The following is a 12,365-nucleotide window of genomic DNA, read 5'->3' as shown; positions in this document are numbered from 1 at the left end:
AACCCTAAAATGTGTGGTACTTTTATGTGTGTGTCAGTGACTAATTTATGCAATTTGAACCAATCGTAGTGTTTTGCTGTATAGAGCAAAGTCTTTTGATCGGTTCAGATAGGTTACTGGCAGCTAGTGGTAGCTACTCTCACTATGTGGTTCATAGAGCTTCTAGGATTGCTTTGCTTATCTCTGATGGTACATTTGTTACCCCCCAAACAAGAGGTAATGTTTAACTATTATAAATTTAAGTATCTTTTTGTGGTGGTGCTAGCTGCCCATGCGTGAGATGGCTGGTAACTTCATTGTTGCGGGGAATGATAGAGAACCTCCTGTCACTTAATAGCTGATTTCCTTTTTCCTGTCTCTCTCCAGTGATGACACACTCCAGTGTTGGTCATGTTCTCTCTCTCACGTCTCTCTCTCCTGTCTCTCTTACTTCAATCTCACTCTTTCTCTCTCAGAGTCTAACTCAGTTTTTTCAGCTCAATTCAGTGTGCTTTGTTGGCGTGACAAATTTGCTCATTCACATTGCCAAAGCAGTATGCAAAAGAAAAAAATCTCTCCTAATTCTGTCCAGTCTAACACTCTCTCTCTCCAGTATAAGTCTTGCCCCCATCTCTCCAGTTTAACTCTCTCTCTGTCTCTCCCTCTCTCTCTTTCTCTCTCTCTCTCTCTCTCTCTCTCTCTCTCCCCCTCTCTCTCTCTCTCTGTCTTTCTCCAGTCTCTCTCTTTCCCTCTCTCTCTCTCCCTCTCTCTCTCTCTCTCTCTCTCTCTCTCTCTCTCTCTCTCTCTCTCTCTCCCTTTCTCTCTCTCTCTCTCTCTCTCTCTCTCTCTCTCTCTCTCTCTCTCTCTCCCTCTCTCTCTCTCTCTCTCTCTCTCTCTCTCTCTCTCTCTCCCCAGCGTAACTCTTTCCCTCTCTCTCCACAGGCCTGCATCGTCAGCTCAGGCGTCCCCTCCGCTCCCTCTCCCCAGCGAGAGCTTCTGCCATGGACAGACCTCCGTAGCGCAGCGAGAGGGAGAGGGAGAAGCGGGACACCCGGAGAGGGAAGCGGGAAACCTGGAGAGGGAGGCGGGTGGGGTCAGGGAGGAGGCGCAGAGGGAGGCGGGGAGAGGGGCCGGCTGGTCCTGGACGGTGGGGGAGGCCCGCTGCACGGCCCAGTGGGTCAGACAGAAACAGGAGTACAGGAGCACACGGCCCTGGTGAGGTGTGGCCAAGAGACAGGAGGGGTGGGGTTAGGGAAAAGAGGGGGAAGGGACGAGGTTAGGGAACAGAGGAGGGTACAGAGGGGGTGAGGGGTGGGGTTGGGGAATAGAGCAGGACTCCCCCTGTTCCGTTCTCCTGACATTGGCACATTGTTGCTAGGCACTGATCTGAGGTCAGTGCAGCTAATGGGCACATGAAGTGAGGGTGCAGTTTGGAAAGCTGCCCCTGGACACAGAGGCAGCACATGAGAGGAAGAGAGCATATCATAGAATCAGAATAATGCCTGCCAGAGGGACATATCCGAGAGCTGTGCATCTGCAGTGGACAGTTACACATATGAAGGAAACGTGTTCACTTTACTCTCACCCTGGTTATACCTGTGCACGGGCAGTTTTACACTATCGCAATCATTTTTTTTTATTTATTGTTGTATTAAGTGTCTTTTAATACTGATTTTTTTATCTGAATAAAGGTTGTCCTGTGAAACGTTTTCGATACCAGAAATAAATCTGCAGACTTCAATTTACAAAGACTCTTTGTTTTATGTGCTGTAATAGCATAATGGAATTTATCCTAAATCAGGTAGCAGTTAGTGCAGGAATGCGCGCGTGTGGAGTTTTGGTGCAGTGCGTTCCCCACGGCCGCGCAAACCAAACCAAAAAGGCCGCTTTATTTTCAACGCGCTCACAGAAAGAGGCATCACTCATTTTTTAATCGATTAAAAAAGTTGATTCTATGGTCACGAGCAACCCAGAGAATCATTGAAAATGGAATCCGTTTCAGTGAAGTTTAAATAAGACAAATAAAGTCCGCAATTGTGTTACTTGTAGCCTATTTGAACTGAAATACCGGGGATGTGGGATTACCGGTTGCAGTACCTGCAAAGGGCGCTAGACAGCATTGGAGATACATTTCGGGGATACGTTAAACATATACAGTATACCAAATGATATTAGCAGAGACACATCAGATAATTCACTCCTACCTTCTGACGTGTTATTGTTTCATTGAGAATATGGTAATTAGAAACCAGAATATTTATGACAGTGTGAATGGAGGACGAGATAAGTATTGGACAAACACAGCAGCTGATGAGAAGATGACGTCTCGTATCCTTTGACAAGCATGTTCCCGTTCTGATTTGTATGAAAACGGGCATGACTGGATTCTTATTTCCTCCTGCTTACGTATTAAAACAAGTTATGGAAAACAAGTCGGCTAAAATCCAAATCAGTTAATGTGTCGCATTTCTGGGACTTGCACAGGCCAAAATATCTACACATTTCGGAGTAATAACTTGCCCTATATTTCAGTAACGCAGCCCAACCCTACAGGCAGCACTTTGGCGTGTCTCGACTTGTTGTTTGTTGTTGTTTTCTTTAATCGAGCTGTTCCTCACCTCTCAAAAATGTTACAACTTACGGTCTGTTATACCGTGACCTGGAAACTCGAAATAGAAAACTTTTAGTTGGTCGCCTTTTCATACCCCAGTTTAACGCAGACTCATTGTGGGAATTTTGATTGTAATCGATCTCCTGAAAATCAAAACCTGTCACGCCTCTCGGGATTGCCTTGGTCCCTTTCACATAAAACCTCAGTCTGGAGCAAATGACAGCGTTTTTCCTGGGCACACCTGATATGAAGTAATTACCATGCAACAGAGTTTCTCGAAGGAGCCGGAGGACATGCTGAGACCGAACTATGGGGTGGGGCAAAACTAAGGGGGCGTTTCTTTCACTTCAAGTGCGAAATACAACCCGATGGGGAAAGAAATAAACAAATATGCCGTAACGAAAAGGTCTCCGTACGCGTCACTCCGGTTGTGTACAGTTGTAACCCTCTTGCGTCTTGCGTTGACGCTAAGATATAACGAATCGGGCGTGGAGAAGTTGTGAAAGTGGGAGCGTCGGACCGCAATCAGTGTTTTTGAGCAAGACGTCAACAGGAGAAGCCGAGACCGGCGTTCATAGCTTCTGACACGACCATTGGACTGACAGGGTAAGAAAACCCGCACCGGCCGCGAAATCACGCAGGCGCACACCACAAATAAACTAAATAAGGTTGAAAAAAACTTTTTTTTAATCCGCTTTTAAAGTTTATTTTCCCACGCTCATATTATTTTGCTGTGTTCAAAAGTACCCTAAAACCTAAGGCGATATTGCTGGTAATGTATTTATCACTATATATTTTGTGTTGCTGCCGCAAAGTTACGCATAATTGCGTATTCCCTACTTTGTAATTAGTGCAGATCCTCCTTCACTGCTCTGTTTGTAGCGGTCGTCTGTGAAATCCGCTCCCTCACAGAGTAATTATCAGTGTGTAGCCACATTTCAAGGTCAGCTGTCAAGTGTAGGCTTGGTGCGGCAAAATTATCTTAAACCAAAGATTACTAGCAGAAATGCTAGACGGCCGGCAGGTGATTTAACGTTGGTTGGGCGCTTGATCGGATGGATGTGCGTGTCGGATCCGCAGCTGGCAGCGTCGCTGCGCGGGGCTTGATTTTGTCACGGTGACAGAGGCGTTTTCGGTACGAGACCTGCCCGCCAATAAAGTGCACAGTTTTCCGTTCATGACAGTGTAGCGGTAGCCGTTGTAACAGTAAGAGCACTTTGAAACCCTGGAGTTAACTGCTGTTTTATAATAAACCACTTGCCCAGGATAGGTCCGGCAAAAAAAGACGGTTGTAAGAACTGGAAGCATTTTGGAGCAAATTCATAGTCAATTAATGATTATTTATTAAGCTACTTATTTGTGAGATGCTCTAATCTTGAGCGACAAGGCTAAAATGGCATGACATTATATACAATATCACGGGAGTAACCATAGCAACAGTAATATGGGTAGGGAACATACAGGACTACAGTACAGTAGTGTGTGACTGGAGGTGCCATCTTGACAGAATGCTCTGGGGTGTCAGGCTTTGGCAGAATAATGAGAAAGTGTAGTATCTCTCTGAAGCGTGTCATTAATCTCTCCTTCTCTCCATCTCACCCTTCTTTTGCAGTCCCTTCTGTACCTTACCCTACCACACCCTCTTCCCTCCTGTCATAACCCCAGACTAACCTGCCCTTCATCCTCCCCACTCCATCCTTAGCCCCCTGCCTCCAGCCATCACGCCCCCCCCCCCTCGGCACCATGCGCCGGTTCAGCTCTGAGGGCTCCCTCCTGGACCTGGACTTCCTGCCATGGAAGAGGGTGGAGCTGAAGGACCAGGGCTACGTGGGGGACGGGGAGTGTGGCACCTATACGCCGCACAGCGAGAGGGAGGAGCCTGATGGGCGACTGACAGCCCCCTCGGCCAATGAGGACAAGGAGGCGGGCCCGAAGAAGGCGGGGAAGGGCCAGCTGAGCAAAGAGTTCAGCGTGAGCGTGGAGAACGTGTCAGGGCTGGGCAAACAGGAGCGCAGCGGGATGTACCTGTCAGTAGCGGCCATCAGCGACGGCTTTCGGGCCTACAGCGACAGCCAGCTGGCCCCAGGCGGGGGCAGCAGCGAAAGCGTGGGCACGGAGGAAGTGGCGTCGCCCTCTCCCTCCTCCAATGTCCCACCCTTCTCCTCTGGCTCCACCTCCTCCAGGTCTGCCCACAGACAGCACACCAGGGCCAAGCTGGCATCCGCAAAGCTCCACCTGAAGAGTCTGTTTGGACAGGTGAGAGTCTGTTCGGACAAGTGACAGGCTGCATGGACAGGTCGGAGTCTTAGAGGACAGATAAAGGGTCTGTTTTGACTGGCAAATTTCTGTTTGGGCTGGTGTTAGACTTAGGACAGGTACGAGTCTATTCAGACAGGTATCATTCTTATGAAACGGGTAACAGTTTGTTTAGACAAATAAGAGTCTATTTGGACTGGTATTAGCCTTACAGGACACACGAGAGCCTGTTTGGACTGTTATTAGCCTTACAGGACACACGAGAGCCTGTTTGGACTGTTATTAGTCTTACAGGACACACGAGAGCCTGTTTGGATTGTTATTAGTCTTACAGGACACACGAGAGCCTGTTTGGACTGTTATTAGTCTTACAGGACACACGAGAGCCTGTTTGGATTGTTATTAGTCTTACACAGCTAGCTGTGTTGGAGGCTGCCAAGTGGCACAGTCAGGTAAGGTACTCGTTCCAAGCACAGGCTGAGCGTGATGGCCCAGCTTCTAACCCGGCCATGTCCACCCGCAGTAACTGGGGGGCCACAGCAGCAGAGCGAAATGGCTCCACTCCGTCAGGGGTAGGAGTGGCGAGGTCAGCCAGGGTGCACCTGTTTCTCTGCTCGATCAGGTGCCTGTGAGCGTCTCAGGAAGCGTATTATCCGGGGATGCGGTTATCCTCCAATCAGCCCCTGGCTCCTGGTGCACTCTGGGACCTGCAGTGTGGGAAACAGTGGTAGCAGGCATATGTGTGTGTCAGACAATTACATTTGCCTGTGCCTGTGTTCAGCTGCTACTGCAACGGGATGATCCTAATATTCAAATGGTGATTATAAAATAATCTGGCAAAAGGGTGAAAAATACAAAATTTAATAAATAAATGAAACTGGTTAGAGGCGAATTAGCCTGGTGTCATTCCTAAAGGACAGGTAAGATTCTTTTTGTTGTTCAGTCTTATCACAGGTATGAATCTGGTAGGGCAGGTACCAGAACAAGGTGTGAAAGGGAGATGGGTGGAGGGGTGGAGTGTCATGCCGAGTGTGATTACGGATCGAGTCGTGACATTTGATTTTCTTCATGAAGCACCGCACAGGGACACAAAGATCAAGCATACAGAGACCTCCAAGTTACATTACATTGCCTGATTGTCATTTTGCAGATGCTCTTATCCAGAGAGACTTAACACGGTGTATCTAAAAAAGTGGCATGAAAAGTTGCACAAACAGGACGCCACAAACCCACACAGATCACAGATCACAAATGTATTTATACCCCCCAAAAAACGCTGGAAGATTATTTAACAGAACAAACTCCGGTGCTCTGTGTGTGTTTTTGTGTGAATAAATGGCAGCAGGTCAAATTTTAATGCTATCAAACTGCATACAATAATTGCTCCTTTTTCAAAAATCTGTGATCACATATATCCATACTCTTACCATCACCATTTTGTGCAGCTCTCCTGACTCACTGGTATCACTTTGTGTGTGTTCTGGACTGTGTAAAACTAATACTGTATAATACCTGTGCACACAGGTTGTGCGCTGGTCACACCTCTGCGTGGGTCTGTGTCAGTGTGTGTCCTGTGTGGTGTGTTACTGGCTGCGTGCCTGTTAGCCTCCTTTCCCTCCGGTTTCTCAGTGCTGTGACGTAAGGCTGCACGCACTCCTAACCCCGCCCACTATGTTCTCTGTTTCAGAGCCCTCATTCGTCAAACTCCAACCTCCACAGCCCCGAACCGAAAGACATAGAGAGCAGGTGAGTGAGAGGGAGAGAGAAGGGTTACTGCAGTCAGGATGGACTGCAGTGTTTCTGGGCCTTATCACTTCGCAAAATTAATTTCTCGTTTAGCGTCATCTCTCACATGCTTGCACAATGTCATATTCCTGTTCACACTTTCAAAAAAAAAAAAAACGCTACAAACATTTGTGTCAATTTTAGTTTTTTTCTGTACTTAGCTGTGGGATGCTTACTTGACGTCCCTTGGAGAAAAGAATCCCTTAAAAACAAGGAAATGTCAAACTTTACCTCACTTTTTGGCCCAGACAGCTGTACAGAGAGGGTTAGAGACACACACACACACACACACACACACAGAGTTCAGTGAGACAGGGTAAAGACACAGAGGCCCATGGGGTCAGGAGGGGCACAGCTGCTCCACTTCTCATGGGATTCGAAGGTCTCATCATCTGAACTCAAGGCTCTGACAGCCCCTGAGGTCATTGCAGCTGGCCCACAGTCACTGGACAGGTGTCACTGTGGGTGTGGCCCTAGCTGAAACCCTTTTCTGATTGGCTCTTAGCTCCAGAGAGAAGAAGTCCCGCCTTCCGTTTCTGAGACAGTGGAGCCAGATCGGCCATAGCAACGCCAGGCTCAGCCGGGAGGAGCTACAGAAGTGGGCGGAGTCACTGAACACACTTCTGGCCAGTCGCGGTGAGCGCCCTCTCTCACTTCTGTCCAATCAGCTGCTGCAGTGGAGATACAGATTTCTGTGTGATGTCCCATACTGATGCATGCTGGGGCATTCTGTGTGCCTGTAGAGACAGGTAGCAGAGAAGGCGCACAGGTACCTGCAGAAAGCAGGTGAAACGACGTGCTGGCGTGAGAGGCGGCTCGGTGCTGTCAGCACCCGGCAGGAATGTGAACGTGGGCCGCTGTCAGAGGTCAGAGAGCGTTCAGCCCACGTGTCACGAGCGGTATGCAGCAGAACCGCCGTGAGGCGACTGTTCCCGTCTCACACAGGAGAACACGCCCAGAAGAGACGTGATTCACCCTGAATCCAGGACTGTTGTGAAAGACGTGCCGTGTAACTCGGCCATGTCAGCAGGACCTGTTGGTAGAGTCTGAGGGCTTCTATAAGGAATGAGTGTGGTGGCAGCCATGTTTTTTCCAGGTTATGTTTGTGGCCAGCCCTGCTAGCATGAATGCTAATGTCAGGAAGTGTCCCAGCCTAAACCTATTGCCATTGGATGTGAGATGGGGTCATAAGGTCACGGTGAGAGCTGGTTTTTATGTGTGACTTTACAACTGAGCCTAATCGGCAAATCTTACACCATCCAAAAGGACACTCACGCCACAAAACCACTTCCTCATGCGGTGCTCACTTACTACAGTTTATCCTGTCGGTGTTCGTCTGTTCGTTTCTTTTTTCTCTTGTTGCCGACATTCGTGCAGGATTTTGATACCTATCTAGTAGAACCTGAGTGTAGAACCGGCAGCACAGGGTAACTGGATGATGTGGTTGAAGTGGATTTAAAAAGGATTGTTTTCTGAATGCTTAAAAATGTGCCCTCCTTCTCCTTATCTGTTGAAACTGATGGCAGTTAAAGTTCAAACAGGCGTTGTCGCGGTAACGGTGGCCCCTCCCCCGTGCTTGCGTTGGAGACCACTGAGGCAGTAGCAGGTAAAGCGGCCACTTCTTGCCTTGTCACAGCTTCCAGGGAAGAGGAAGGCCTCAGCTGTTTCCCTGGTAGTGTGAGGTCAAAGTTCAACCTGCAGCAAGTTAATGACCACAGCAGGGATTCCTAGGCTAGCACCCATCTCTGTGCTTTGGATTAACGTTGCTGGTGTCATTTCAGGCACGTAGTTATGACACAATAGCATAATATCCATCTGTAACTGAAGAATTTGAAAACCTCTAGACTTTCACTAAAACCAGAATGGAGCGATGTGTGAAATGTAATGAGGCAGAAGTGTAGCGCAGCGGTTACCGATCTGGACCTGAAACCAGAAGGTTGCATGTTTGAATCCCCAGGCGGGAAGCTGCTATGCAGAGCAGTGAAACCTGCCTTCACTGGTGTGAAACGTCCAGGTGCACGCTCTCACCTGCGTACCTGTGGGGAGCCGGGCTTGAGGAGTCACCTCAGCTGTGACCGCAGGGGAGCGCTGGCACCTGCTGCACGGTCAGGAATGCACCTGATCACCCACCTGACCCCCAGGATGGTGATGAAAGTCTTGTTGGAAAGTGACTTCATCATCATCGTCATCATCATCATTTATTGCACCATTTACCACAGTAACCACAGTGCCTCTTAGCAAGATGCTTATAATTTTTTAGCCTATAAATCGTGTGGTTTTGTGGTACCGGGGCTGGTACTGTAGCTGTTTAAATCGTGTGTTTTTACAGTACCGGGGCTGGTACTGTAGCTGTTTAAATCATGTGTTTTTACGGTACCGGGGCTGGTACTGTAGCTGTTTAAATCGTGTGTTTTTACGGTACCGGGGCTGGTACTGTAGCTGTTTAAATCACATGCTTTGATGGTGCAGGGCTGGTGTTTTCTGACAGGATTCCTCTCGGTGCTGACGATATTGACGTGATTACAGCGCAGGTGGGGTGTCTGCCTGTCCCAGCTTGTCTCCTGTGTCTGGTTGTGCAGCTCTTCTGTAGACCTGTATGTCACACCACTCTGGGCCAACCTACCTCAGGCCTCCAGCAACCTCCTCTATCTACCCTTTAATGTGCAGTCAGTGTGTATATACTGTATTAACCCCTCTCTCAGTGCAGTGTTAATGTACTGTAGTGTATGACTCTCTCTGTCTCACTGCTAATGGTAACTCACTGCTTGTAAGTTTGTCAGTCAGCTCCTGTTAAAAACTTCCCCCTCCTTCCATTGTCCTCTCACGTACTTTGTCTCTCTCTCCCACAAAACATGTTGCAATTCATGGCTAGAGCAGCAGCAGGAAGTGTGTGTGTGAGAGAGACAGAGAGAGGGGGAGAGAGAGAAATGATATGGGTGTGTTTGGTAGAGAAACTATGAGGGCAGCAGAGGTAATGGGCGTGTGAGACTGAATACAGAGAAAGTGCATAATGTTTGGACTGTAAGTGAGAAAGCTTTATTGTGCCTTTACTGCTGACAGCATTGTGTGTGTGTGTGTGTGTGTGTGTGTGTGTGTGTATGTGTGCGTTTGCATGCAGTGGTGTAAGTGTGTGTGTGTGTGTGTGTATGTGTGTGTGAGTGCATGGCTAAGCATGTGTTTAAGGGTGCACATGTACATGTGTGTAGGCACAAATATGTGTACATGCATAGTGTGTGTGTGTGTGTGTGTGTGTGTGTGTGTGTGCGTTTGCATGCAGTGGTGTATGTGTGAGTGTGTGTGCATCTGTGGGGATGTATGTGTGTGTGTGTGTGTGTGTGTGAGTGTGTGTGAGTGTGTGCATATGTGTGTGTGTGTGTGTGCGGGGGTGTATGTGTTGGTACGGCGAGTTGCCAGGCAGCAGCTGAAATGTGTTCCCTGTGCTGCAGTGGGTGTGTCCGTGTTTGGAGCGTTCCTGCGCTCTGAGTTCAGCGAGGAGAATCTGCAGTTCTATCTGGCCTGTGAGCAGTACAGACAGTCCTCCAACAACTTCACCCTGCAGAGGAGAGCCCGTGACATCTACGCCACCTACATCCAGCCTGGAGCCCCAAGAGAGGTACCCCATGGCCCGTCTGTCTGTCTGCCTGCCTGCCTGCCTGTCTGCCTGCCTGCCTGTCTGTCTGCTTGTCTGCCTGCCTGCCTGCCTGTCTGCCTGCCTGCCTGTCTGTCTGCTTGTCTGCCTGCCTGTCTGCCTGTCTGTCTGCCTGCCTGCCTGCCTGCCTGTCTGTCTGTCTGCCTGCCTGCCTGTCTGTCTGCCTGTCTGCCTGCCTGCCTGCCTGTCTGCCTGTCTGCCTGTCTGTCTGCCTGTCTGTCTGCCTGCCTGCCTGCCTGTCTGTCTGTTTGCCCGTCTGCCTGTCTGCCTGTCTGTCTGCCTGTCTGCCTGCCTGCCTGCCTGTCTGTCTGTCTGCCTGCCTGTCTGCCTGTCTGCCTGTCTGCCTGTTTGTCTGTCTCTCTCTTTATCTGTCCTCTTGTCTGTTTCACTGTGTTTGTATTCCGTTCGTCTGCCTGTCTGTCCTTTTTTTCTGTCTGTCTTCCTGTCCACCTAAACGTTCCCCAAGTCTCAACAAGCATGTGGGCCCATGACTGCATTGTCTGAAGGACCTGCCCTCTCAGTGGCAGAATGGCCCTTCCCAGTGTGAAAGCTGCCCCCCACCTTTAAAGAGATGCAGAGTCAGTTCTCTGTCAGTCAGTCTGTCATTCCAAAGGCCCTGATGCATTCCTACACATACACAAATTCATCTGGTGTATGCTCTTATACAGAACGACGTGACGCATGTCCTGTCTCCAGGTGAGACCTGTCTCCCCTCACCTGTCTCACCTGTCTCCATCCCCAGGTGAACTTGGACAGTAAGACCCGAGACCTGACCACCCAGCTGCTGCAGGCCCCCTCTCACACCTCCCTGTCCCACGCCCAGCGCCGAATCTACGCCCTCCTGGACACGGACTGCTACCCCCGCTTCCTGCAGTCCAGCCTCTACCTCTCGCTGTTCAAAGAGGCCGACTAGTGGGGAGCCGAGCCGGCCGGGGCAGGGAGGGCGGGGGCGGAGGGGTGGAGTCTGAGGGGGGGAGCGATGTTAGGCCGTACAGATCACCTGGAGTTCTCCTCCACGGCTCTGGTTTTTGCCTGTTTGCGGACTAACTGCAGGCTTGCGGACGATTCCAGGAATGAACACAGATACAAGTGCAGCCTTTTTGGCAAACATGCAGCCCTTTGTAAATGTTACAGAATTCAGCATGAAACCAACGTTTTTCAAAATCGACATTTTGTAAGACAGGAAGCAGGCTTCCTCCCTGAGCTGTTGCATATTGGCGTTGGGCAAGGCCAGATGAGAAAGTCACATGGTGTCTGTTCTTTTTTAAAATTCCTCAGTTTATTGAAAGCTTTTTTTTTTCTCTTTGAAATACCAATGGGACAGCTTTGAGTGACATATGATATTAGTAGAAAACCGGAACCAAAAATGTGAACTACAGTTGAATTGCTGGTTAGAAGAGGAAGGAGACCATTAAGTAAGAGTGAGAGGGGGAAGAGACAGAGAGGCAGGGAGGAAGAGAGAGGGAGGTGAAGAAATAAGGGAGGGAGGAGGGAGGAACGTATCATGAGAATGACCTCTGATTAGGTTTTTATCAACGGTTAGAGCTGCCAGCGAGACTGCAGGTTATCTTTTAAAAGACCATTAAACGTCATTATTTCAGACCGCCCCCGCGCCAGAAATAGACGGCACGCTCCAACGAGCCTGTGCGGAATTCCGTGCTGACGAAGAGGGAAAAAAAAAAACAAAAAAAAACACACACCGGGCGGGAGCGGCTGGCGGAGCGAAAGGTGGGAGCTTTGTGAGGCACTTGCGATCGGAATGCTGAAGAGCGGAGCGGAGCGGAGCCGAGCAGCCTGGCACGACGACAACTCAATGGGCTGTTTAAGGGCTTTGTCAGAGCTGGTGCAACCGTGACATTTACAGGGTGCTCCCAAAGACGATTAGCAACGCCGTGGGAATCTGTTTGGACGTGGGGCATTCTGTGCTGTGATGTAGTATCCCACAATGCAGTGCTGTACGTTGAGGCCTGAAGGGTGGAGCCATGGGTCAGTGGAGACATGAGGCCAGATTCGCTGTGCTTCAACACTAAAAGTTGTGTCTTTGCATTGAGCATAAAGAGGGCTTGGGCAGGCAGCTGCTTGGGA

At 49.4% G+C, this 12,365-nt stretch overlaps 1 protein-coding gene across 2 annotated transcripts; it reads left to right on the top strand.

The window, feature by feature from the left end:
- The first annotated feature begins 2,873 nt into the window (after positions 1-2,873).
- On the top strand, positions 2,874-11,206 carry si:ch211-152p11.4 (regulator of G-protein signaling 1). Of its 2 annotated transcripts, none has more exons than XM_036515768.1 (6): positions 2,874-3,196; positions 4,293-4,846; positions 6,534-6,592; positions 7,137-7,267; positions 10,078-10,244; positions 11,023-11,206. In XM_036515768.1, exons 2-6 carry the CDS (start codon positions 4,334-4,336, stop codon positions 11,191-11,193), a joined length of 1,041 nt encoding a protein of 346 aa, XP_036371661.1. In that variant the 5' UTR covers positions 2,874-3,196; positions 4,293-4,333; the 3' UTR covers positions 11,194-11,206. The 2 variants fall into 2 exon arrangements, with proteins under 2 accessions (XP_036371661.1, XP_036371659.1); XM_036515766.1 differs by having other exon boundaries at positions 2,881-3,196; positions 4,203-4,846.
- The last annotated feature ends 1,159 nt before the right edge of the window (positions 11,207-12,365 follow it).

Source organism: Megalops cyprinoides, chromosome 21 (genome assembly GCF_013368585.1).
Source record: "Megalops cyprinoides isolate fMegCyp1 chromosome 21, fMegCyp1.pri, whole genome shotgun sequence".
Classification (NCBI taxonomy): Eukaryota; Metazoa; Chordata; class Actinopteri; order Elopiformes; family Megalopidae; genus Megalops; species Megalops cyprinoides.
The sequence above is the reverse complement of the archived record's forward strand: the minus strand, read 5'-3'. Positions and strand labels throughout refer to the sequence as shown.

Bases quoted from the DNA above. Each gene is read 5' to 3' on its own strand.
- si:ch211-152p11.4 (XM_036515768.1), top strand. From the start codon at position 4,334: ATGCGCCGGTTCAGCTCTGAGGGCTCCCTCCTGGACCTGGACTTCCTG. The intron at 6,593-7,136 runs GTGAGTGAGAGG...ATTGGCTCTTAG, and splicing joins CCGAAAGACATAGAGAGCAG to CTCCAGAGAGAAGAAGTCCC. The intron at 10,245-11,022 runs GTACCCCATGGC...CTCCATCCCCAG, and splicing joins AGCCTGGAGCCCCAAGAGAG to GTGAACTTGGACAGTAAGAC.